The 22,843-nt window shown below is 40.3% G+C and overlaps 1 protein-coding gene across 1 annotated transcript in view; it reads left to right on the plus strand.

Moving 5' to 3' along the window:
- The window catches only part of ryr2a (ryanodine receptor 2a (cardiac)), a 74,149-nt gene that overhangs the window by 25,648 nt on the left and 25,658 nt on the right, over window positions 1-22,843 (plus strand). Inside the window, 33 exon segments of the mRNA XM_079476795.1 lie at window positions 1-41; window positions 630-789; window positions 862-948; window positions 1,074-1,300; window positions 2,512-3,337; window positions 3,438-3,638; window positions 3,716-3,821; window positions 3,912-4,055; window positions 4,140-4,413; window positions 4,519-4,633; window positions 12,359-12,491; window positions 12,585-12,688; window positions 13,279-13,414; window positions 13,638-13,824; window positions 14,631-14,742; window positions 15,522-15,642; window positions 15,806-15,975; window positions 16,052-16,272; window positions 16,356-16,446; window positions 17,948-18,088; window positions 18,193-18,356; window positions 18,482-18,560; window positions 18,687-18,776; window positions 18,885-19,022; window positions 19,101-19,178; window positions 19,257-19,332; window positions 19,854-19,977; window positions 20,060-20,175; window positions 20,268-20,332; window positions 20,915-21,036; window positions 21,177-21,226; window positions 22,424-22,484; window positions 22,565-22,803. The exon segment at window positions 1-41 is cut by the window's left edge and continues 120 nt beyond it. Coding sequence (XP_079332921.1) covers window positions 1-41; window positions 630-789; window positions 862-948; window positions 1,074-1,300; window positions 2,512-3,337; window positions 3,438-3,638; window positions 3,716-3,821; window positions 3,912-4,055; window positions 4,140-4,413; window positions 4,519-4,633; window positions 12,359-12,491; window positions 12,585-12,688; window positions 13,279-13,414; window positions 13,638-13,824; window positions 14,631-14,742; window positions 15,522-15,642; window positions 15,806-15,975; window positions 16,052-16,272; window positions 16,356-16,446; window positions 17,948-18,088; window positions 18,193-18,356; window positions 18,482-18,560; window positions 18,687-18,776; window positions 18,885-19,022; window positions 19,101-19,178; window positions 19,257-19,332; window positions 19,854-19,977; window positions 20,060-20,175; window positions 20,268-20,332; window positions 20,915-21,036; window positions 21,177-21,226; window positions 22,424-22,484; window positions 22,565-22,803 — 4,999 coding nt within the window.

Here is a 22,843-nt window from a genome sequence, read left to right on the forward strand (position 1 = left end):
ACTGTTACCCTGGGCGATGAGAAGGGTAAAGTTCACGAGAGGTCAGTGAGAGCGCCAACGTAACAAAAGTAAACGTGTGCTGTAATGAACCCATCAGTTATTGGAGGATGATGTTGTGTATAAAATTTAACAAAACAATATAAACACGATATACAATATTCAATCAAAACAATACATCATACTGGCTTAATAAGTAACAATATTTCAAACATCATTTATGAAATAATTCCCAAATATGAAGAGTGGTTTATAGCATTTTTTTTGTTAGAGAATTTACTTTACTTTGTAAATTCACGACAATGTAAAGTCACGACAATAAAATAGATCTGTCACACGAATGAATTAACAAAGCAAAACCCTGAAAGAGAATTTCTTAAAGCAGTAAAATAACGAAATGTTGACGCAGGTCACGTGACTGCAGCTCGACCAATCATATGTAACAGACCTTAAGTTTTTTTATATTAAAAGTGTAGTTTTTGGTGTTTTTACTATTGGCAAAACCCTCCGTAAAGTTCATGTCCTACAAATACTGTATCTTCTTAACTCCACAGTACGTGTTTATGTGTTGTTATATTCTGTCATGATAGATTTTTACAGCCCTGATAACAGTGTGTGTGTGTGTGTGTCAGTATTAAACGCAGTAACTGCTTCATGGTTTGGGGGGGTGAATGCAGTAACCCCAGTCAGGGTCGTAATAATAACGGTCTGGAGATCGGATGTCTGGTGGACACAGCCAACGGCTTCCTCACCTTCACATCCAATGGGAAAGAACTCTGCACCTTTTACCAGGTTTGACTTCTGACTACGGACGATCATTTCCTCATTCAGTCATTCTTGATCTGAACTCATTTCTCTGTGCAGGTGGAGCCGAGAACTAAACTCTTTCCTGCGGTGTTTGCGCAGGCGACCAGTCCAAACATCTTCCAGTTTGAACTGGGACGCATCAAGGTGAGCACACACACTGGACATTGAGGCTATTTCTATATAGCAGTGTTAGCACAAACATGGCACGTGTGCGTTTAGCTCATGCATCATCACAGACCTGCTGTGTGTGTGTGTGTGTGTGTGTGTAGAGTGTGATGCCGCTCACTGCAGGCCTGTTTAAAAGTGAACGGAAGAACGCAGTACCCCAGTGTCCACCGCGCTTACACGTGCAGCACCTCACACCCGTCTCGTGGAGTCGTGTACCCAATCAGTTCCTGAGGTCAGAGGTCACCAGGGTGAATGAGAGATTGGGCTGGATGATCCAGAGTTTAGAACCACTGCAGTTCATGACTCTACATATACCAGAAGAGAATAGGTACTACACACACTCAAACATGCATGCACGCACACACACACACACACACAAACACACACACGCACTGAAACACAACGCACTGAAACACACACACACACACACACACACACACACACACACACACACACACACACACACACACAAAATCTCAAACACAGAAACACACACAAAACCTTAATCACACAGACACACTGAATCACACACACACACACACACACACACACTGAAACACAACACACTGAAACACACACACAGACACACACTGAAACACACACACACACTCAAGCACACTGAAACACACACAAAAACGTTATCACACAGACACACTGAATCACACACACACACACACACACACACACACTGAAACACACACACACACACACACTGAAACACACACACACACTCACACACACTTAAACACACACAAAAACCTAATCACACAGATACACTGAATCACACACACACACACACACACACTGAAACACAAACGCACTGAAACACACACAAACAAATACGCATAATCACACACACGCAAACACACACACACACACACACACACACACACACACACACACTGAAACACAACGCACTGAAACACACACACAGACACACACTGAAACACACACACACACTCAAGCACACTGAAACACACACAAAAACGTTATCACACAGACACACTGAATCACACACACACACACACACACACACACTGAAACACACACACAGACACACACTGAAACACACACACACACTCACGCACACTTAAACACACACAAAAACCTAATCACACAGATACACTGAATCACACACACACACACACACACACACTGAAACACAAACGCACTGAAACACAGACAAACAAATACGCATAATCACACACACGCAAACACACACACACAAACACACACACAAACACACAAATAATCACACACATACTGAAACACACGCAAACACACACACTGAAACACACACACAAACACACACTGAATCACACGCAAACACACACACGCAAACACACACACTGAAACATACACACAAACACACACTGAATCACACGCAAACACACACACTGAAACACACACACAAACACACACTGAATCACACGCAAACACACACACTGAAACACACATGCGCACGCACAGGCACACAAACACTCTGAATGTGAGACAGCAATCAGATGATTGTGAGATTGCCTGTGTGTGTGTTATCAGGTCGTTGGACATTCTGGAGTTGACGGAGCAGAGAGATCTTCTGAAGTTTCACTATCACACACTGCGTTTATATTCAGCGATCTGCGCTCTGGGGAACAATCGTGTAGCTCATGCGCTCTGCAGTCACGTGGACGAGGCTCAGCTGCTCTACGCCATCCAGAACAAATACATGCCGGGCCTCCTGCGCACCGGATACTATGACCTGCTCATAGACATCCACCTGAGCGGCTACGCCACCGCCCGTCTCATGATGAACTCCGAGTACATCGTTCCCATGACGCCCGAGACCAAGAGCATCACTCTCTTCCCCAACGAGAAGAAGAAACACGGCCTGCCCGGCATCGGACTGAGCACCTCGCTGCAGCCGCGAATGCGCTTCTCCTCGCCCAACTTCGTAGATTCTGTTGCCGGTAACCATGATAACGGTGACTGTTTCCAGTACAGCCCGGAATTTCCGTTGGAGACACTGAAGAGTCGGACGATGGAGATGCTGACGGAGGCGGTGCACGAGGGCAGTTTACATGTGCGGGATCCTGTAGGGGGCAGCACTGAGTTCCTCTTCGTTCCTCTCATCAAACTCTTCTACACACTTCTCATCATGGGCGTCTTTCACAACGGAGACCTGAAGACCATCCTGCAGCTGATCGAACCCAGCGTCTTCTCGCAGGATTCTGGGCTGGAGGGCTGCGCCGAAAGCTCAGAGGCGGAGGAGAGCTGTGGGCGGGGCAGGCTTGAGGGAGGCGGGGCCGAGGAGAACAGTTTGAGAGGAAAGATGCCCAAAGAAGGACTTTTACAGATGAAACTTCCTGAACCGGTCAAACTCAAGGTGAAACTCTTCAGTCTTCCACTCAGTGTTGTGAAGTTGTTAATATTGATTTACACTGATTGGTGTTGTGATGTATTGAGCGTGTGTGTGTTTTGTCTAGATGTGTCACCTGCTGCAGTATCTGTGCGACTGTCAGGTTCGGCATCGCATCGAGGCCGTGGTCGCCTTCTCCGATGACTTTGTAGCCAATCTTCAGGATAACCAGAGGTTCCGTTATAATGAAGTCATGCAGGCGCTGAACATGTCCGCTGCTCTGACCGCACGAAAAACCAAAGAGTTTCGCTCACCTCCACAAGAACAGGTCAGAGATCACGATACACACACACTGAAGAGGTCACGTGTGTGTGTGTTTATACAGTATGATGTGTGTGTCCTCAGATCAACATGCTGCTGAATTTTAAAGATGAGAAGCAGGATTGTCCGTGTCCAGAGAGCATCAGAGAACAGCTGCTGGAGTTTCACGAGGATCTCATGACACACTGCGGTACACACATTACTGATGCTTTCTATCTGTGAAACACAACTGTTAGCGTGTGCTTTATCATGTTAAAGTGTGTTAGTGTGTGACCTTCAGGTATTGAGATAGATGATGACAAATCGGGAGACGGCGACGGTGATTTCACGATCAGAGGTCGTCTGATGTCTCTGGTGGAGAAGGTCACCTACCTGAAGAAGAAAATGACCGAAATACCAAAGAAGAAGAAATCAAAGAAGCCCAGTGAGTGAAGTCTACCACAGTCATGTCATGTTGTATATCAGTTGTGTGTTTATTTGAAGTGCTTATCTGTGTGGTGTGGCGTAGGCACTCTTCAGCAGTTGATCTCGGAGACGATGGTGCGTTGGGCTCAGGAGTCAGTCATCGAGGACCCAGAGCTGGTCCGGGCCATGTTTGTGTTACTCCACCGGCAGTATGACGGGATCGGAGGGCAGGTGCGAGCGCTGCCCAAAACCTACACCATCAACGCCGTCTCTGTGGAGGACACCATCAACCTGCTGGCGTCTCTGGGTCAGATCAGATCTCTACTCAGCGTCCGCATGGGTCGTGAAGAAGAGAAGCTCATGATTCATGGCCTCAGGTGACGTGCGCAACTAAATATCTAAAGCTCCACTGAGACACTAGAAAGCCTTTAAACGTGTGTTTGTGGGTCGGGTCTGATCTGTGATGTGTCTCTTGTCTGCAGTGACATCATGAATAATAAAGTGTTTTATCAGCATCCAAACCTGATGAGAGCTCTTGGCATGCATGAGACTGTGATGGAGGTGATGGTGAATGTTTTGGGAGGAGGAGAATCTAAGGTGAGGGAACTATAGAAACACACTTCAGAGGATGAGGCTCTGGAAAACTTGAATCTGTTTATCTTTACAATAAACTTCATGTGTGTAACCAGCACGTCGGGTTCTTAAACAGCCTATACTGTATATATTAGCATGTGATGTGTTTAACGGCATTTACGATCACATGTTAGCTAATTTCATTTGTTAGCCTATCATGCATGTTGGCTTATCTGTGGCTCAGTGGTTAGAGGATGGCGCCAGCAAAGCCAAGGTCATGGGCTCAAACCCGGGGATTGCATGTAGTCAGAAACAAATGTATAGCACGATGCATTGTAAGTCGATTTGGATAAAAGCGTCAGCCAAATGCATGAGTGTAAATGTTAGCAAGCATTAAAATATATATTTATAATAATACTTTTTGTGTGTTACGACGGCATAGTAGATTAGATTAGATTCAACTTTATTGTCATTACAGATATACAAGTACAGTGTAACCAAATGTAGTTTAGGTCTAACCAGAAGTGCAGTTAGCAAGTGCAGGATTTACAGTTAGAATAAATACAGAATACAATATGAGAATATAATACAGTGGGCATGGACTATGAAAATATTTAGCAGTAGGAATGTTCTGTGAAAATATGACAGTAGGTATATACTATGAACAATATATACAGATGACTATATACTATGAACATTAATGTACAGGTGGCTATGAACGGATAATAATTTAGACTAAAAATAGTGCAAGTGACTCAGGTATGCATAAATTATTGACATTGGCTATTAAAGTTGCAGTGCAATAGGTGAGTTAATGCAGTTGTTGAAGTTAATGCAGTTATTAAAGTTACGGTGGAGTATACGAGTTGATGCAGTTAATAAGGTTACAGTGCAGTAGATTAGTTAATGCAGTTATTGAAGTTACAGTGCAATAGATGAGTAGATGCAGTTAATAGAGTTACAGTGCAGTAGATGAGCAGATGCAGTTATTGAGTTACAGTGCAATAGATGAGTAGATGCAGTTAATAGCGTTACAGTGCAGTAGATTAGTTAATGCAGTTATTGAGGTTACAGTGCAATAGATGAGTAGATGCAGTTAATAGAGTTACAGTGCAGTAGATTAGTTAATGCAGTTATTGAGGTTACAGTGCAATAGATGAGTAGATGCAGTTAATAGAGTTACAGTGCAGTAGATTAGTTAATGCAGTTATTGAGGTTACAGTGCAATAGATGAGTAGATGCAGTTAATAGAATTACAGTGCAGTAGATTAGTTAATACAGTTATTGAGGTTACAGTGCAGTAGATGAGTAGATGCAGTTAATAGAGTTACAGTGCAATAGATGAGTAGATGCAGTTAATAGAGTTACAGTGCAATAGATGAGTAGATGCAGTTAATAGAGTTACAGTGTAATAGATGAGTAGATGCAGTTAATAGAGTTACAGTGCAATAGATGAGTAGATGCAGTTAATAGAGTTACAGTGCAATAGATGAGTAGATGCAGTTATTGAGGTTACAGTGCAATAGATGAGTAGATGCAGTTAATAGAGTTACAGTGCAGTAGATGAGTAGATGCAGTTAATAGAGTTACAGTGCAATAGATGAGTAGATGCAGTTAATAGAGTTACAGTGCAGTAGATGAGCAGATGCAGTTATTGAGTTACAGTGCAATAGATGAGTAGATGCAGTTAATAGAGTTACAGTGCAATAGATGAGTAGATGCAGTTATTGAGGTTACAGTGCAATAGATGAGTAGATGCAGTTATTGAGGTTACAGTGCAATAGATGAGTAGATGAAGTTAATAGAATTACAGTGCAATAGATGAGTAGATGCAGTTAATAGAATTACAGTGCAATAGATGAGTAGATAAAGTTAATAGAGTTACAGAGCAGTAGATTAGTTAATGTAGTTAATAAGGTTACAGAGCAGTAGATTAGTTAATGCAGTTATTGAAGTTACAGTGCAATAGATGAGTAGATGCAGTTAATAGAATTACAGTGCAATGGATGAGTAGATGCAGTTAATAGAGTTACAGTGTAATAGATGAGTAGATGCAGTTAATAGAGTTACAGTGCAATAGATGAGTAGATGCAGTTAATAGAGTTACAGTGCAATAGATGAGTAGATGCAGTTAATAGAATTACAGTGCAATAGATGAGTATATGCAGTTAATAGAGTTAGAGTGCAATAGATGAGTAGATGCAGTTAATAGAGTTACAGTGCAATAGATGAGTAGATGCAGTTAATAGAGTTACAGTGCAATAGATGAGTAGATGCAGTTAATAGACTTACAGTGCAATAGATGAGTAGATGCAGTTAATAGAGTTACAGTGCAGTAGATTAGTTAATGCAGTTATTGAGGTTACAGTGCAATAGATGAGTAGATGCAGTTAATAGAGTTACAGTGCAGTAGATTAGTTAATGCAGTTATTGAGGTTACAGTGCAATAGATGAGTAGATGCAGTTAATAGAATTACAGTGCAATAGATGAGTAGATGCAGTTAATAGAGTTACAGTGCAGTAGATTAGTTAATGCAGTTATTGAGGTTACAGTGCAATAGATGAGTAGATGCAGTTAATAGAATTACAGTGCAATAGATGAGTAGATGCAGTTAATAGAGTTACAGTGTAATAGATGAGTAGATGCAGTTAATAGAGTTACAGTGCAATAGATGAGTAGATGCAGTTAATAGACTTACAGTGCAATAGATGAGTAGATGCAGTTAATAGTTACAGTGCAGTAGATTAGTTAATGCAGTTATTGAGGTTACAGTGCAATAGATGAGTAGATGCAGTTAATAGAGTTACAGTGCAATAGATGAGTAGATGCAGTTAATAGAATTACAGTGCAATAGATGAGTAGATGCAGTTAATAGAGTTACAGTGCAATAGATGAGTAGATGCAGTTAATAGAGTTACAGTGTAATAGATGAGTTGATGCAGTTAATAAGAGTTACCGTGCAGTAAATGAGTTAATGCAGTTATTGAAGTTACCGTGCAATAGATGAGCAGATGCAGTTATTGAGTTACAGTGCAATAGATGAGTAGATGCAGTTAATAGCGTTACAGTGCAATAGATGAGTAGATGCAGTTAATAGAGTTACAGTGCAGTAGATGAGCAGATGCAGTTATTGAGTTACAGTGCAATAGATGAGTAGATGCAGTTAATAGAGTTACAGTGCAATAGATGAGTAGATGCAGTTATTGAGGTTACAGTGCAATAGATGAGTAGATGCAGTTATTGAGGTTACAGTGCAATAAATGAGTAGATGCAGTTAATAGAATTACAGTGCAATAGATGAGTAGATGCAGTTAATAGAGTTACAGTGCAGTAGATGAGCAGATGCAGTTATTGAGTTACAGTGCAATAGATGAGTAGATGCAGTTAATAGCGTTACAGTGCAATAGATGAGCAGATGCAGTTAATAGCGTTACAGTGCAATAGATGAGTAGATGCAGTTAATAGAGTTACAGTGCAGTAGATGAGCAGATGCAGTTATTGAGTTACAGTGCAATAGATGAGTAGATGCAGTTAATAGAGTTACAGTGCAATAGATGAGTAGATGCAGTTATTGAGGTTACAGTGCAATAGATGAGTAGATGCAGTTATTGAGGTTACAGTGCAATAAATGAGTAGATGCAGTTAATAGAATTACAGTGCAATAGATGAGTAGATGCAGTTAATAGAGTTACAGTGCAGTAGATGAGCAGATGCAGTTATTGAGGTTACAGTGCAATAGATGAGTAGATGCAGTTATTGAGTTACAGTGCAATAGATGAGTAGATGCAGTTAATAGCGTTACAGTCCAATAGATGAGTAGATGCAGTTAATAGAGTTACAGTGCAGTAGATGAGCAGATGCAGTTATTGAGTTACAGTGCAATAGATGAGTAGATGCAGTTAATAGCGTTACAGTGCAATAGATGAGCAGATGCAGTTATTGAGTTACAGTGCAATAGATGAGTAGATGCAGTTAATAGAGTTACAGTGCAGTAGATGAGCAGATGCAGTTATTGAGTTACAGTGCAATAGATGAGTAGATGCAGTTAATAGAGTTACAGTGCAATAGATGAGTAGATGCAGTTATTGAGGTTACAGTGCAATAGATGAGTAGATGCAGTTATTGAGGTTACAGTGCAATAAATGAGTAGATGCAGTTAATAGAATTACAGTGCAATAGATGAGTAGATGCAGTTAATAGAATTACAGTGCAATAGATGAGTAGATGCAGTTAATACAGAGCAGTAGATTAGTTAATGTAGTTAATAAGGTAACAGAGCAGTAGATTAGTTAATGCAGTTATTGAAGTTACAGTGCAATAGATGAGTAGATGCAGTTAATAGAATTACAGTGCAATAGATGAGTAGATGCAGTTAATAGAGTTACAGTGTAATAGATGAGTAGATGCAGTTAATAGAATTACAGTGCAATAGATGAGTAGATGCAGTTAATAGAGTTACAGTGCAATAGATGAGTAGATGCAGTTAATAGAATTACAGTGCAATAGATTAGTTAATGCAGTTATTGAGGTTACAGTGCAGTAGATGAGTAGATGCAGTTAATAGAGTTACAGTGCAATAGATGAGTAGATGCAGTTAATAGAATTACAGTGCAATAGATGAGTAGATGCAGTTAATAGAGTTACAGTGCAGTAGATTAGTTAATGCAGTTATTGAGGTTACCGTGCAATAGATGAGTAGATGCAGTTAATAGAGTTACAGTGCAATAGATGAGTAGATGCAGTTAATAGAGTTACAGTGCAATAGATGAGTAGATGCAGTTAATAGAATTACAGTGCAATAGATGAGTAGATGCAGTTAATAGAGTTACAGTGCAGTAGATTAGTTAATGCAGTTATTGAGGTTACCGTGCAATAGATGAGTAGATGCAGTTAATAGAGTTACAGTGCAATAGATGAGTAGATGCAGTTAATAGAGTTACAGTGCAATAGATGAGTAGATGCAGTTAATAGACTTACAGTGCAATAGATGAGTAGATGCAGTTAATAGAGTTACAGTGCAGTAGATTAGTTAATGCAGTTATTGAGGTTACAGTGCAATAGATGAGTAGATGCAGTTAATAGAGTTACAGTGCAGTAGATTAGTTAATGCAGTTATTGAGGTTACAGTGCAATAGATGAGTAGATGCAGTTAATAGAGTTACAGTGCAGTAGATTAGTTAATGCAGTTATTGAGGTTACCGTGCAATAGATGAGTAGATGCAGTTAATAGAGTTACAGTGCAATAGATGAGTAGATGCAGTTAATAGAGTTACAGTGCAATAGATGAGTAGATGCAGTTAATAGAATTACAGTGCAATAGATGAGTAGATGCAGTTAATAGAGTTACAGTGCAGTAGATTAGTTAATGCAGTTATTGAGGTTACCGTGCAATAGATGAGTAGATGCAGTTAATAGAGTTACAGTGCAATAGATGAGTAGATGCAGTTAATAGAGTTACAGTGCAATAGATGAGTAGATGCAGTTAATAGACTTACAGTGCAATAGATGAGTAGATGCAGTTAATAGAGTTACAGTGCAATAGATGAGTAGATGCAGTTAATAGAGTTACAGTGCAGTAGATTAGTTAATGCAGTTATTGAGGTTACAGTGCAATAGATGAGTAGATGCAGTTAATAGAGTTACAGTGCAGTAGATTAGTTAATGCAGTTATTGAGGTTACAGTGCAATAGATGAGTAGATGCAGTTAATAGAATTACAGTGCAATAGATGAGTAGATGCAGTTAATAGAGTTACAGTGCAATAGATGAGTAGATGCAGTTAATAGAGTTACAGTGTAATAGATGAGTAGATGCAGTTAATAGAGTTACAGTGCAATAGATGAGTAGATGCAGTTATTGAGGTTACAGTGCAATAGATGAGTAGATGCAGTTAATAGACTTACAGTGCAATAGATGAGTAGATGCAGTTAATAGAGTTACAGTGCAGTAGATTAGTTAATGCAGTTATTGAGGTTACAGTGCAATAGATGAGTAGATGCAGTTATTGAGGTTACAGTGCAATAGATGAGTAGATGCAGTTAATAGAGTTACAGTGCAATAGATGAGTAGATGCAGTTAATAGAATTACAGTGCAATAGATGAGTAGATGCAGTTAATAGAGTTACAGTGTAATAGATGAGTAGATGCAGTTAATAGAGTTACAGTGTAATAGATGAGTTGATGCAGTTAATAGAGTTACAGTGCAGTAGATGAGTAGATGCAGTTAATAGACTTACAGTGCAATAGATGAGTAGATGCAGTTAATAGAGTTACAGTGCAGTAGATGAGCAGATGCAGTTAATAGACTTACAGTGCAATAGATGAGTAGATGCAGTTAATAGAGTTACAGTGCAGTAGATTAGTTAATGCAGTTATTGAGGTTACAGTGCAATAGATGAGTAGATGCAGTTATTGAGGTTACAGTGCAATAGATGAGTAGATGCAGTTAATAGAGTTACAGTGCAATAGATGAGTAGATGCAGTTAATAGAATTACAGTGCAATAGATGAGTAGATGCAGTTAATAGAGTTACAGTGCAGTAGATTAGTTAATGCAGTTATTGAGGTTACAGTGCAATAGATGAGTAGATGCAGTTATTGAGGTTACAGTGCAATAGATGAGTAGATGCAGTTAATAGAGTTACAGTGCAGTAGATGAGTAGATGCAGTTAATAGACTTACAGTGCAATAGATGAGTAGATGCAGTTAATAGAGTTACAGTGCAGTAGATTAGTTAATGCAGTTATTGAGGTTACAGTGCAATAGATGAGTAGATGCAGTTATTGAGGTTACAGTGCAATAGATGAGTAGATGCAGTTAATAGAGTTACAGTGCAATAGATGAGTAGATGCAGTTAATAGAATTACAGTGCAATAGATGAGTAGATGCAGTTAATAGAGTTACAGTGTAATAGATGAGTTGATGCAGTTAATAAGAGTTTCCGTGCAGTAAATTAGTTAATGAAGTTATTGAAGTTACCGTGCAATAGATGAGTAGATGGAGTTAATAGAGTTACAGTGTAATAGATGAGTTGATGCAGTTAATAAGAGTTACCGTGCAGTAAATGAGTTAATGCAGTTATTGAAGTTACCGTGCAGTAAATGAGTTAATGCAGTTATTGAAGTTACCGTGCAATAGATGAGTAGATGCAGTTAATAGAGTTGCAGTGCAATAGATGAGTAGATGCAGTTAATAGAATTACAGTGCAGTAGATAGGTTAATGCAGTTATGGAAGTGGTCCATTAGTGCAAATGAGCATTCAGTCAAATATTCTTGGTTTGCATGTGAGCAGTATAGAGTGCAAATGATGCTGTGTGTGTGTAAACAGTCCAGTAGAGCAGATAACATGAAGTACTGGTGTGTACAGTTCAGTCATGCATGCAGCCCTGTAGTGCAATGTAAACAATGTTATAGCAGCGATGAAGTTAAAGGTAAGAGTGGTAGTGGAATCATAGTACTTGTGACCCTCTCCGTTTCCAGTCACTTTGTCCCAGAATACTGTTAAAGCACTCCGTTTTTAATAATGAATTCTTGTGTAAGGGAGCTAGTCCTTATCATTATTATATCAATATAAATTATTTCTTAAGTAAACGTCAAAATTATGATTTGCGTCCGATGATTAATTTTTTCTTCATTTTTATACTTTGTCTTATGTTTCTACTGTCTGTATTAATACAGTATTTACTGTAAAGTTGCTTTACCACGGTGAGCTGAATAAATGGATAAAATCCTCTCTTCGCACTGTCGTCAGGAGATCACGTTTCCTAAGATGGTGGCGAACTGCTGTCGTTTTCTGTGTTACTTCTGTCGAATCAGCCGTCAGAATCAGAAGGCGATGTTTGATCATCTGAGTTATCTGCTGGAGAACAGCAGCGTGGGACTGGGTAAGATCTGAGGGACGTCTTCACATGAATGAGTTCTTTCTATAGGGGTGTGTTTTGTGTGCTCATGAGGTCAGTTGTGTGTGTTGTGTGTAGCGTCTCCGTCCATGCGTGGTTCCACTCCTCTGGATGTTGCTGCAGCGTCAGTGATGGATAATAATGAACTCGCTCTGGCGCTGAGAGAACCAGACCTGGAGAAAGTAAGAGTCTCTTTCTCTCTTTGTTTTCTGAGAATCTGATGAATTTATGATGATGTCCAGCAGGTCAAAGGTCATGGAGGAACAGTTAGACATTTATTTGGGCAGAGACACGATGTTCTTCTGAAAGATTGATCATTCTGTAAATGAAATGATTGGATTAAGTCTGACTCTGTATTCATGTGCTGTTAAATGAGACTCTTTTGTTAATAACGTCACATTTCTATGTGCTATATGTGCAGTGATGGATCTCCCATTTTGTACTTCATGACTGTATATGAAGAACACATAAACATAGAACTCAAAAGTGCTTCGAACCATGTGTTTATTTGACTTTGGTGCTATATTCATAAATATTGTAATATATTTCTCTGTTATACCATTGTGTGTTTGATTGGCTGGAAGGTGTGCATTATAACGGTATAATGCACGGGTAGTTCCAGTCAGTTCGATCAATGTTTCGACTTTCATTTTCCCCCGCATGATCATAAAAGACAATGTAAACATCAATAACAGCTTGAACGTGGCACAGTTAGCCGGGCATTAAAGCCTTTCAATGCACTTACTTACGGTCTGATGTGTTTGTGTGACAGGTAGTTCAGTATCTGGCCGGCTGTGGTTTGCAGAGTTGTGTGATGTTGATGTCTAAAGGATATCCTGACATCGGCTGGAATCCGGTTGAGGGTGAACGATATCTGGACTTTCTTAGATTCGCCGTCTTCTGTAATGGTTTGTATTTATATTTACATTCATGCATTTGGCAGAGATGCTTTATTCCCAAGCGTCTTCAGTGCATTTAGTCTAAACTAGTTTTACGGCTATTATCACTAGGCTTGATGGAAGAATCAAATATTTGTGTTCTGAAACTAGAATACTCTGTTCTTGATGACTGATAAAGGATGTGTGTTGGGTTGAGATGAGATGAGATGATGTTGTCTCTCTCTCTCTTCAGGTGAGAGCGTGGAGGAAAACGCTAACGTGGTGGTGCGGCTCCTGATTCGTCGGCCGGAGTGTTTTGGCCCCGCCCTGCGTGGTGAAGGAGGGAACGGTCTTCTGGCAGCGATGGAGGAAGCCATAAAGATTTCAGAGGATCCCAGCAGAGACGGACCATCACCCACCACAGAAGAGAACAGAATACTGTACGCATCAACACACCAACGTCAACATTCAGATGACATCATCATCACAAACTAAACATGACAGTCATAAGAAAGTCATTTAGTATTTTATGGTCATGTGATTATTAGTTATGACAGATATAATATATGTGACATTTTAATTCTTAGATCATTTGTTCAGAAAATCACAGACACGCATGTGTGTGTGTGTGTGTGTGTGGTTTCTTCTGTCTGCTGCTGTGTCACAATCATATTTACATATAGCTAACATGCAATCGTAAATGGCGTTAAACACGCACATGCTAACATATATATAGGCTATATAAGAATGTGAGGTGCTTGTTACACATAACACGTTTATTGTAAAGATAAACACACTCGAGCAAGCAAGTGTAATCAGATTATTTTATTCTTAAAAAAAAAGATGTTCCTAAGAAAATATTAGAGAACGTTTTATGAAATGTGTTACGAACATTCTTACAGACTTCCTATATTTTATCTTAAGAACATTGTTATATTTTGTTTTAAGAACAGTTTTGTGAATCCTGGCCCAGATCTTACCCTTAGAGCGCCTGCCGTTACACCACCGCCGAACCGTTCAAAGCTCAGTCTGAAACTGTTTCCACATGAGCCTGGTTCGACACGGCACGCTTACAAATCTTGTGTTACCGAGGCAGTGCGTGACACGTTTGTGTTTACATTATAAACATTTACGTACGGCTGGGAAGGATCGGGAGAACCTTTCGGCGCGATGGTGGAAAAGTGCTCTTAGAGAGGAGGAGCGGTCTGAGGGATAATAGAACTCTCTCTCTCTCTCTGTCATACAGTAATGATGTCATAGAGGAAGAGGAAGATGAGACCATTCACATGGGAAATGCCATCATGACCTTCTATGCTGCTCTCATCGATCTGTTGGGCCGCTGTGCTCCAGAGATGCACGTGAGTTTATTTGTGTACAGTGTTGTATAGTACTTACTACTTTATTATTCTTACTATCAAGTACATTTTTAAATATCTTTTTTATGAGATTATTGTTTTTTTTACTTTACTACATTGTGAAGCATTTATCCAAATTACGCTACATTTAATAGTTTTAGTTTTTTTAAACTTAAATAAGTTTCAGCGGTAACAATATAAACATTATGTGGCCCAAGCATAACAGTTATTCATTCTTTGAGAATGTCTACCGGAAGTTAAGTAGTTTAAATTTAATTTAATTCAATTTACATACAATAACATATTAATTTAAATTATTATTAATGTGTGTGTTTGTGCACGCGTGTGAGTGATTGTGTGTTTGCGTGTGCATGTGTTGTGTGTGTGAGTGTCTGCGTGTGTGCGTGTATTTGTGCGCGTGTGTGAGTGAGTGTGCATGTGTGTGTGAGCGTGTGTATGCACGTGTTGTGTGAGTGTTTGTGCGCGTGTTTGAGGGTGTGTGTCCGCGTGTGTGCACCTGTTGTGTGAGTGTGAGCTTGTGCATGCGTGTGAGAGTGTGTGCGTGTGTTTGTGCGTGTGTGTGTGTGAGTGAGTGTGTGTGTGTGTGTGTGCACGCACGAGTGAGTGAGTGTGTGTGTGTGTGTGTGTGTGTGCACGCACGAGTGAGTGTGTGTGTGTGTGTGTGTGTGTGTGCGCGCATGCGTGTGTGAGCGTGTTTGCACATGTTGTGGTTTGGCGATGAACAATCATTCATTTCCGAGTCTTTTTATTTCTCCTGTCAGCTGATTCACGCAGGGAAGGGTGAGGCCATCCGCATCCGAGCCATCCTGAGATCTCTCATTCCCATCGAGGACCTGGTGGGTGTGATCAGCATCCCGTTCCTGATGCCCACGCTGGCTAAAGGTCAGACTCATCCCAACCACTGACCCACTACACATTTCACACTTCAGATGTGTTCTGCTTTTATTTTCCTGTATTTAACCTTTTCTTCCCCGTCAGTGTTGGTTCTGTGTGATGACAGAGTAAAAGCCTTGTCTTAATAAGAGTTCATGTTTTGTGTCTTCAGACGGTAATGTGATCGAGCCGGACATGTCGGCAGGCTTCTGTCCCGATCACAAAGCGGCCATGGTTCTGTTTCTGGACCGTGTTTATGGCATCGAGGATCAGAACTTTCTCCTGCACCTGCTGGAGGTGGGATTCCTGCCTGACCTCCGAGCCGCCGCCTCATTGGACACTGTGAGTCACGTGATCTTTCTCATCCCTTCAGCATCGCTCTGCGTGTGTGTGTGTAACGCTGACCTCTGACCCTCAGACCGCCCTGAGCGCCACAGACATGGCGTTAGCTCTGAACCGGTACCTGTGTACGGCCGTTCTGCCGCTCCTCACCAAATGTGCTCCTCTGTTCGCCGGCACCGAGCCGTTCGCCTCTCTCATCGACTCTCTGCTGCACACCGTCTACAGACTCTCCAAAGGCTGCTGTCTCACTAAAGCTCAGAGAGACGCGATCGAGGAGTGCCTGCTGGCCGTCTGCGGGTAAGCACGCCTTCAGAACTCAATGACACCAGATCCACGTCAGTCAGTGTTATGATGAGGGTGTTGATGGGGTGTGTTTTCAGTAAACTGCGGCCCTCTATGATGCAGCATCTCTTGAGACGTCTGGTGTTTGATGTTCCTGTGCTCAATGAACACACCAAGATGCCCTTGAAGGTCAGAAACACATCCATTCTGTGCGTAAAAGGGGACGTTCACCCAAAAATCTACTTTGTGAGCACAAATGAAGATATTAAGAGATTTCCAGACCTCCTCATAGACATCAGGGTGTCAGTTGTTGTTAAGGTCCAGAAAAGAACTAAAAACACGATCACATTGATCCATCCGCTCATAGTGGCAAATATTTTCAATTCTTAAAAAAATCCTAAATGTAATACTCATTTTAACCTGAGGAGGACGCCATGTTCTTTTTCGATGACGTAATCTGGTTGCACTGTGCGTGCAAGGCAGCCAAACTGAACTCAGACACACTAACCAGTTCTTCAATAAATATAAGGTTCTGTAGGATAATATATATATATATATAATGCTAAAATAAGATGGAAAGAAAATAAAGACGCTATTTGGTGTATTTTCATACATTTTAATATTGTTTTTCTGAAACAATTCAAACATGCATATTAATAACCAAAATCATTTCTAATTTATTATATACACAATGTTTAAGCCATTATACAAAGCATTTTATCCAGATTTTAACTTTGATGTTGATTTATCATCATCTGTAGCCTAATGTTATCGTCTTCTCTCGCTCTCGCTCATTATATTCACATGTGCTCTAATACAGAATAAATAACCAAATCGCAAGCGTCTTATTATTGTGTTTATCAGTACATTCTCATATTGTATAAAGTATACGTTTATGGTGGATGATGATGTCTTAAATAGTCTTAAAGACGGTAGTTTAAAGCTTTGATTTAATGCACCTTTAATTTGAACAGACCCTTACTGATACTGAACGCGTTCTTCTTTTATGGCCGGCAGGCTGTCAAGAGGACATACCGCCCCCTACTGTCCCTGTGTGTTTATATATCTGATCTTATGTTTTACGTGTCATATTTTACTGTTATATATTTAAAACGTGCGCGCTTCGCTGCATTAGGTTTGTGCGCTGAATGCCGCATGGGGCTTGACCTTATTGGACGGCGGCGCTCTGACTCACAACACAGTTTTCTCATCCAAGAAGAAGAAGAAGAGGAAGTGCTCTCGTGAACGCGCCATAGACGGGCAACACAGAGGAGAATATATCCATTAAAGTCTCTGTTTTAGTTTGTTTTTCACACATAAATCATTTTGGTCGCTTCAACTGATCCACTATGAGCGGATGGACCGATGTCACATGTCTTTAGTGCTTTTCTGGACCTTGACAACAACTGACACCATGATGTCTATGAGGAGGTCTGGAAATCTCTAAATATCTTCATTTGTGCTTTGAAGACGCCAGAAGTTCTCTCAACATGTTTGACGTAATGAGTTGAAGAATGAGTAAGAAATTCAGAAACAACACCGAGTTCTGAATTGAAAATGCTCTTAGATAGTCTTTGATCTTCTGGTTTATGTTCAGGAAGGGGAACCTAAATGATATTTGACTGTATACGTTATGCAGCGACTGATAATGGAGTCTTAAATCTAAGCTGATTGGTTTGTTGTTTTTCAGCTCTTGACCAATCACTACGAGCGCTGTTGGAAGTATTACTGTCTATCAGGAGGATGGGGAAGTTTCGGGGCGGCGTCAGACGAGGAGCTGCATCTGTCAAGAAAACTCTTCTGGGGAATCTTTGATGCTCTGGCCAGAAAGGTGCGACGCAGCATCTTCAGCTCTGTGTTTATCTGACTGAACGATTGACAGCGTACTGTAAGACCTCCAGAGAATTGACATTTAAACGACTGTTTTATTTTCAGAAATATGAGGTGGAGTTGTTTAAGTTAGCGCTGCCGTGTCTGAGCGCGGTGGGCGGTGCTTTACCTCCAGATTACATGGAGTCAAACTACGTGGCCATGATGGAGAAACAGTCGTCTATGGATGCTGAAGGAAACTTTAATCCACAGCCGGCTGACACCAGCAGGTCAGTCATAACAACACATCAAAACATCTTTTCTCATCTGTATGCCCGAGACACCCATCAGCAACTTGAACCTCTTGACTTGAATGTTGTGTCAGTGGTAATGAAGATTCTCTGTTCTTCTGCAGTGTTGTTGTTCCAGAGAAGCTCGATCATTTCATCAATAAATATGCAGAATATTCTCATGAGAAGTGGTCGATGGAGAAGGTCAGAGACGTCATGTCACAGCCAATCCGAGTGGACTTTACAAAAGCACAGATGTCAAATCACTTTATTATCTTGGACTGTATTTATAAATGTGATTTCTCTTTTCACTTTTTCCTGTCTGTGTAGTTTGCGATGGGCTGGGTTCATGGAGACTCATTCAGTGAATCGTCTAAAGTTCATCCTCTGCTGAAGCCTTACAAGTGTCTCTCTGAGAAGGTATTGAAACATCTCTCATCGATTTCATCAGTAGTTTAGTTTAAATAACACACCTTCAGTCTTCTGGTCATAAATGAGTTGATTTCCCAGCATGCCTCTGTGCTTCAGGATAAAGAGGTTTACCGCTGGCCAATCAGAGAGAGTCTGAAGACGATGCTGTCGTGGGGGTGGAGCATCGAGCGGATGAAAGAGAGTGACGCATCCACGTTACACAACCGCACACGCAGAATATCTCTGTCCAGTCAGGTGAGATGAAAACAGCGCTGGATGTTATTTGTGCTGGAGATGAGAACAGTGTTCATGTGAGTGAATGTGTATGTGCAGCGGTCTATAGAGGGCGCTCATGGCTTCTGTCCTCAGCCGGTGGACATGAGTAACGTCACCCTGTCCAGAGATCTACACGTGAGTGACACAACAGCAACATCTAATCTTTCAGATTTCCACATGTGTGATGTGAGTAAGCCTGTGTTTGTGTTCCAGTCGATGGCAGAACTGCTGGCGGAGAACTATCACAACATCTGGGCACGGAAGAAAAAACTGGAGCTGGAATCCAAAGGTTGAGCACACGACCATCTGCATGTCCAACTAACTCGTGTGTGTGTCTGTGTGTGTTTTTCAGATGCTGTGTTGTTTTTAATATGTGTGTGTTTATCAGATGTTGTGTAGTTTTTAATTTGTGTGTGTTTATCAGATGTTGTGTAGTTTTTAATTTGTGTGTGTTTATCAGATGTTGTGTAGTTTTTAATTTGTGTGTGTTTATCAGATGTTGTGTAGTTTTTAATTTGTGTGTCTTTATCAGATGTTGTGTAGTTTTTAATTTGTGTGTGTTTATCAGATGTTGTGTAGTTTTTAATATGTGTGTGTTTATCAGATGTTGTGTAGTTTTTAAGTTGTGTGTGTTTATCAGATGTTGTGTAGTTTTTAATTTGTGTGTGTTTATCAGATGTTGTGTAGTTTTTAATAAGTGTGCGTGTGTTTGTGTGTGTTTATCAGATGTTGTGTAGTTTTTAATAAGTGTGTTTGTGTGTGTTTATCAGATGTTGTGTAGTTTTATGATGATGTTTGTGTGTTTGTCAGGTGGAGGCAGTCATCCGTTGCTGGTTCCTTACGACACTTTAACTGCCAAAGAAAAATGCAGAGACCGAGAAAAAGCACAAGACATCCTGAAGTTCTTTCAGATCAACGGATACACGGTGTCAAGGTCAAACATGACATCAGGACATATGTACTGACCAGCTCTAGACATGCGTGTGTGTGTATTAAGTGTGTGTGTGTGTGTGCAGGGCTATGAAAGAACAAGATCTGGACACACCGTCTATAGAGAAGCGCTTTGCGTACACATTTCTCCAGCAGTTGATCACGTATGTGGATGAAGCTCATGAACACATGTTGGAGTTTGGTAAGATAAGCACTGAATGCAGATTACATTATAAAGAACATTTCAATCACATCACAACAATCAACACTTCAGGTTTTGTGTGTTTATTTCAGATGTTGGCGTGAGGTGTAAAGGTGATAAAATTCCTCATGAGCAGCAGGTGAAGTTTTTTGGAAAGGTTTGTTTCTCTTCTGTCTGATGTGATGGTGGTTTGTTTCTCTTCTGTCTGATGTGATGGTGGTTTGTTTCTCTTCTGTCTGATGTGATGGTGGTTTGTTTCTCTTCTGTCTGATGTGATGGTGGTTTGTTTCTCTTCTGTCTGATGTGATGGTGCTTTGTTTCTCTTCTGTCTGATGTGATGGTGCTTTGTTTCTCTTCTGTCTGATGTGATGGTGGTTTGTTTCTCTTCTGTCTGATGTGATGGTGGTTTGTTTCTCTTCTGTCTGATGTGATGGTGGTTTGTTTCTCTTCTGTCTGATGTGATGGTGGTTTGTTTCTCTTCTGTCTGATGTGATGGTGGTTTGTTTCTCTTCTGTCTGATGTGATGGTGGTTTGTTTCTCTTCTGTCTGATGTGATGGTGCTTTGTTTCTCTTCTGTCTGATGTGATGGTGCTTTGTTTCTCTTCTGTCTGATGTGATGGTGGTTTGTTTCTCTTCTGTCTGATGTGATGGTGGTTTGTTTCTCTTCTGTCTGATGTGATGGTGCTTTGTTTCCAGCTTGTTTTCAGATTCATCAGGTTGTTGTTTGGTGTATTTTCAGGTCGTTTTGCCGCTGGTGGATCAGTACTTTAAAAACCATCGACTTTACTTCCTGTCCACTGCCGTCCGTCCAATCAGCAGTGGCGGTCACGCCTCCAATAAAGAGAAAGAGATGGTGACCAGGTGACATGTTTGTTCTCTTCTGACAGATGATGATTTGTTTCGCTTGTTGACTTTTCTCTGCTTTCTTCCTCATGAACTCTTCTAACATGTTCATCTCATGTCTAATATCTCTCAATCGCGACCTCTCTTATGACTCTCAGCCTTTTCTGCAAACTGGGAGTTCTGGTCAGACACAGGATTTCTCTGTTTGGTAAGACCAGCGAGTCCACGTGTGTGTGTTTGATGTTTATTATCTGTGTTTGATTGATGTTTCTGTTTTCATGTTCAATCTCAGATGATTAAAGTCAAAGTTTATTATCTCTTAGCTGTTTGAACTCTACACTGAACGGCCGTCTACATTGATGATATCTAACATTTCACGATATGACCTTGTGAGAAGAAAACGTTTTTAATTCCACATGCAGAAACTATAAAGAGTCTCAAGATAAAAAAGATTTCAAACAAACTGGATTATGTTATCGAGGCATATTCAACTGGTTTAGATTTAAAACAGATTATTTATATTTTCCTTCAAACGTTGGTCCGGACAATATGTTTTTTGAAAATAAATCAATATTTAATAAATGAAGCCCCCTTGGATATATATATATACACGATATTATCTTTTATCAGGCCATTTATTTTATATTTTGATAACCACAATATGTATGTACTGTATGTATTGTAGGCTCTGTGGCTTTAGGGGAAAGCCCTCTTAATAGAAGTCTGATTATTAATATTTGTCAATAAAAAACTACTGACAACATTCAAACAACAAATGTAATGTAACAATTAAAACGCTCTCATCATAAACAGAAAACGAATTTACTTACTAAATTAAGCCTTTCTGTGCCATTCACACCAGAACTACTTCAATCTTTAAATCATTTCCCGATTAGAACGGGTTTCATTACAAAATGTGACCCTGCTTGTCAAAAGAAAAAGTCTCTTTACTGTTCTCTACATGAAATCATCCTACAGAATATTCTGTGAAAATATAACAACAATATCTTCAATATCAACTGAATAATGCCATTTCAAAGATTTAATTCTTAGTGAAATTAATGCTTCAAATGAATAGTTGATGCTTGTTATAATAAGTTAGATTTTGAGACTTTAGTCTGGGTTTTCACAGGACACAAATGTTTATATGCTGGTCAATAATTCTAATTCTCAACGAATATAAAAATATTATGGTTCATAAAATATCACAAATCTGGTCGAAAGGTTGGAGACGGATACAAATACTATAAAGTTGCTGCATTTTGTTAACTTTTTCCGCCAATTGAGGATGAGTGATTTAAACCTTCTAAGACTGAAAAACAAACTCCTGAACACATCTATGTGTTTGGTTCACTGCACCATAGCAACAGCCGTGTGAACTTTGACCTCTTTGTGTCTGTTTCAGGAAATGATGCGGCTTCAATAGTGAACTGTCTGCACATACTGGGACAAACTCTAGACGCCAGGTGAGTCCCTCGCACGCATCACATTACCCATCAGGCCGTGTGTTAGTGTCTGAGCGATCTCTGTGTGTCCTCGCGGTCAGGACGGTGATGAAAACCGGCCAGGATTCAGTGAAAGCGGCTCTGCGAGCGTTCTTCGAGAACGCAGCAGAAGATCTGGAGAAGACGATGGAGAATCTGCGACAGGGTCAGTTCACACACGCCCGCTCACAACCCAAAGGTGTGACGCAGATCATCAACTACACCACCGTGGCTTTACTGCCCGTCCTCTCATCGCTGTTCGAACACATCGGACAGAACATGTTTGGAGAAGATCTGATACGTGAGTATATGTGCCAATAAATGAAATCACACGCTGTCTG

This window comes from Barbatula barbatula (genome assembly GCF_947034865.1).
Source record: "Barbatula barbatula genome assembly, chromosome: 16".
Taxonomy (NCBI): Eukaryota; Metazoa; Chordata; class Actinopteri; order Cypriniformes; family Nemacheilidae; genus Barbatula; species Barbatula barbatula.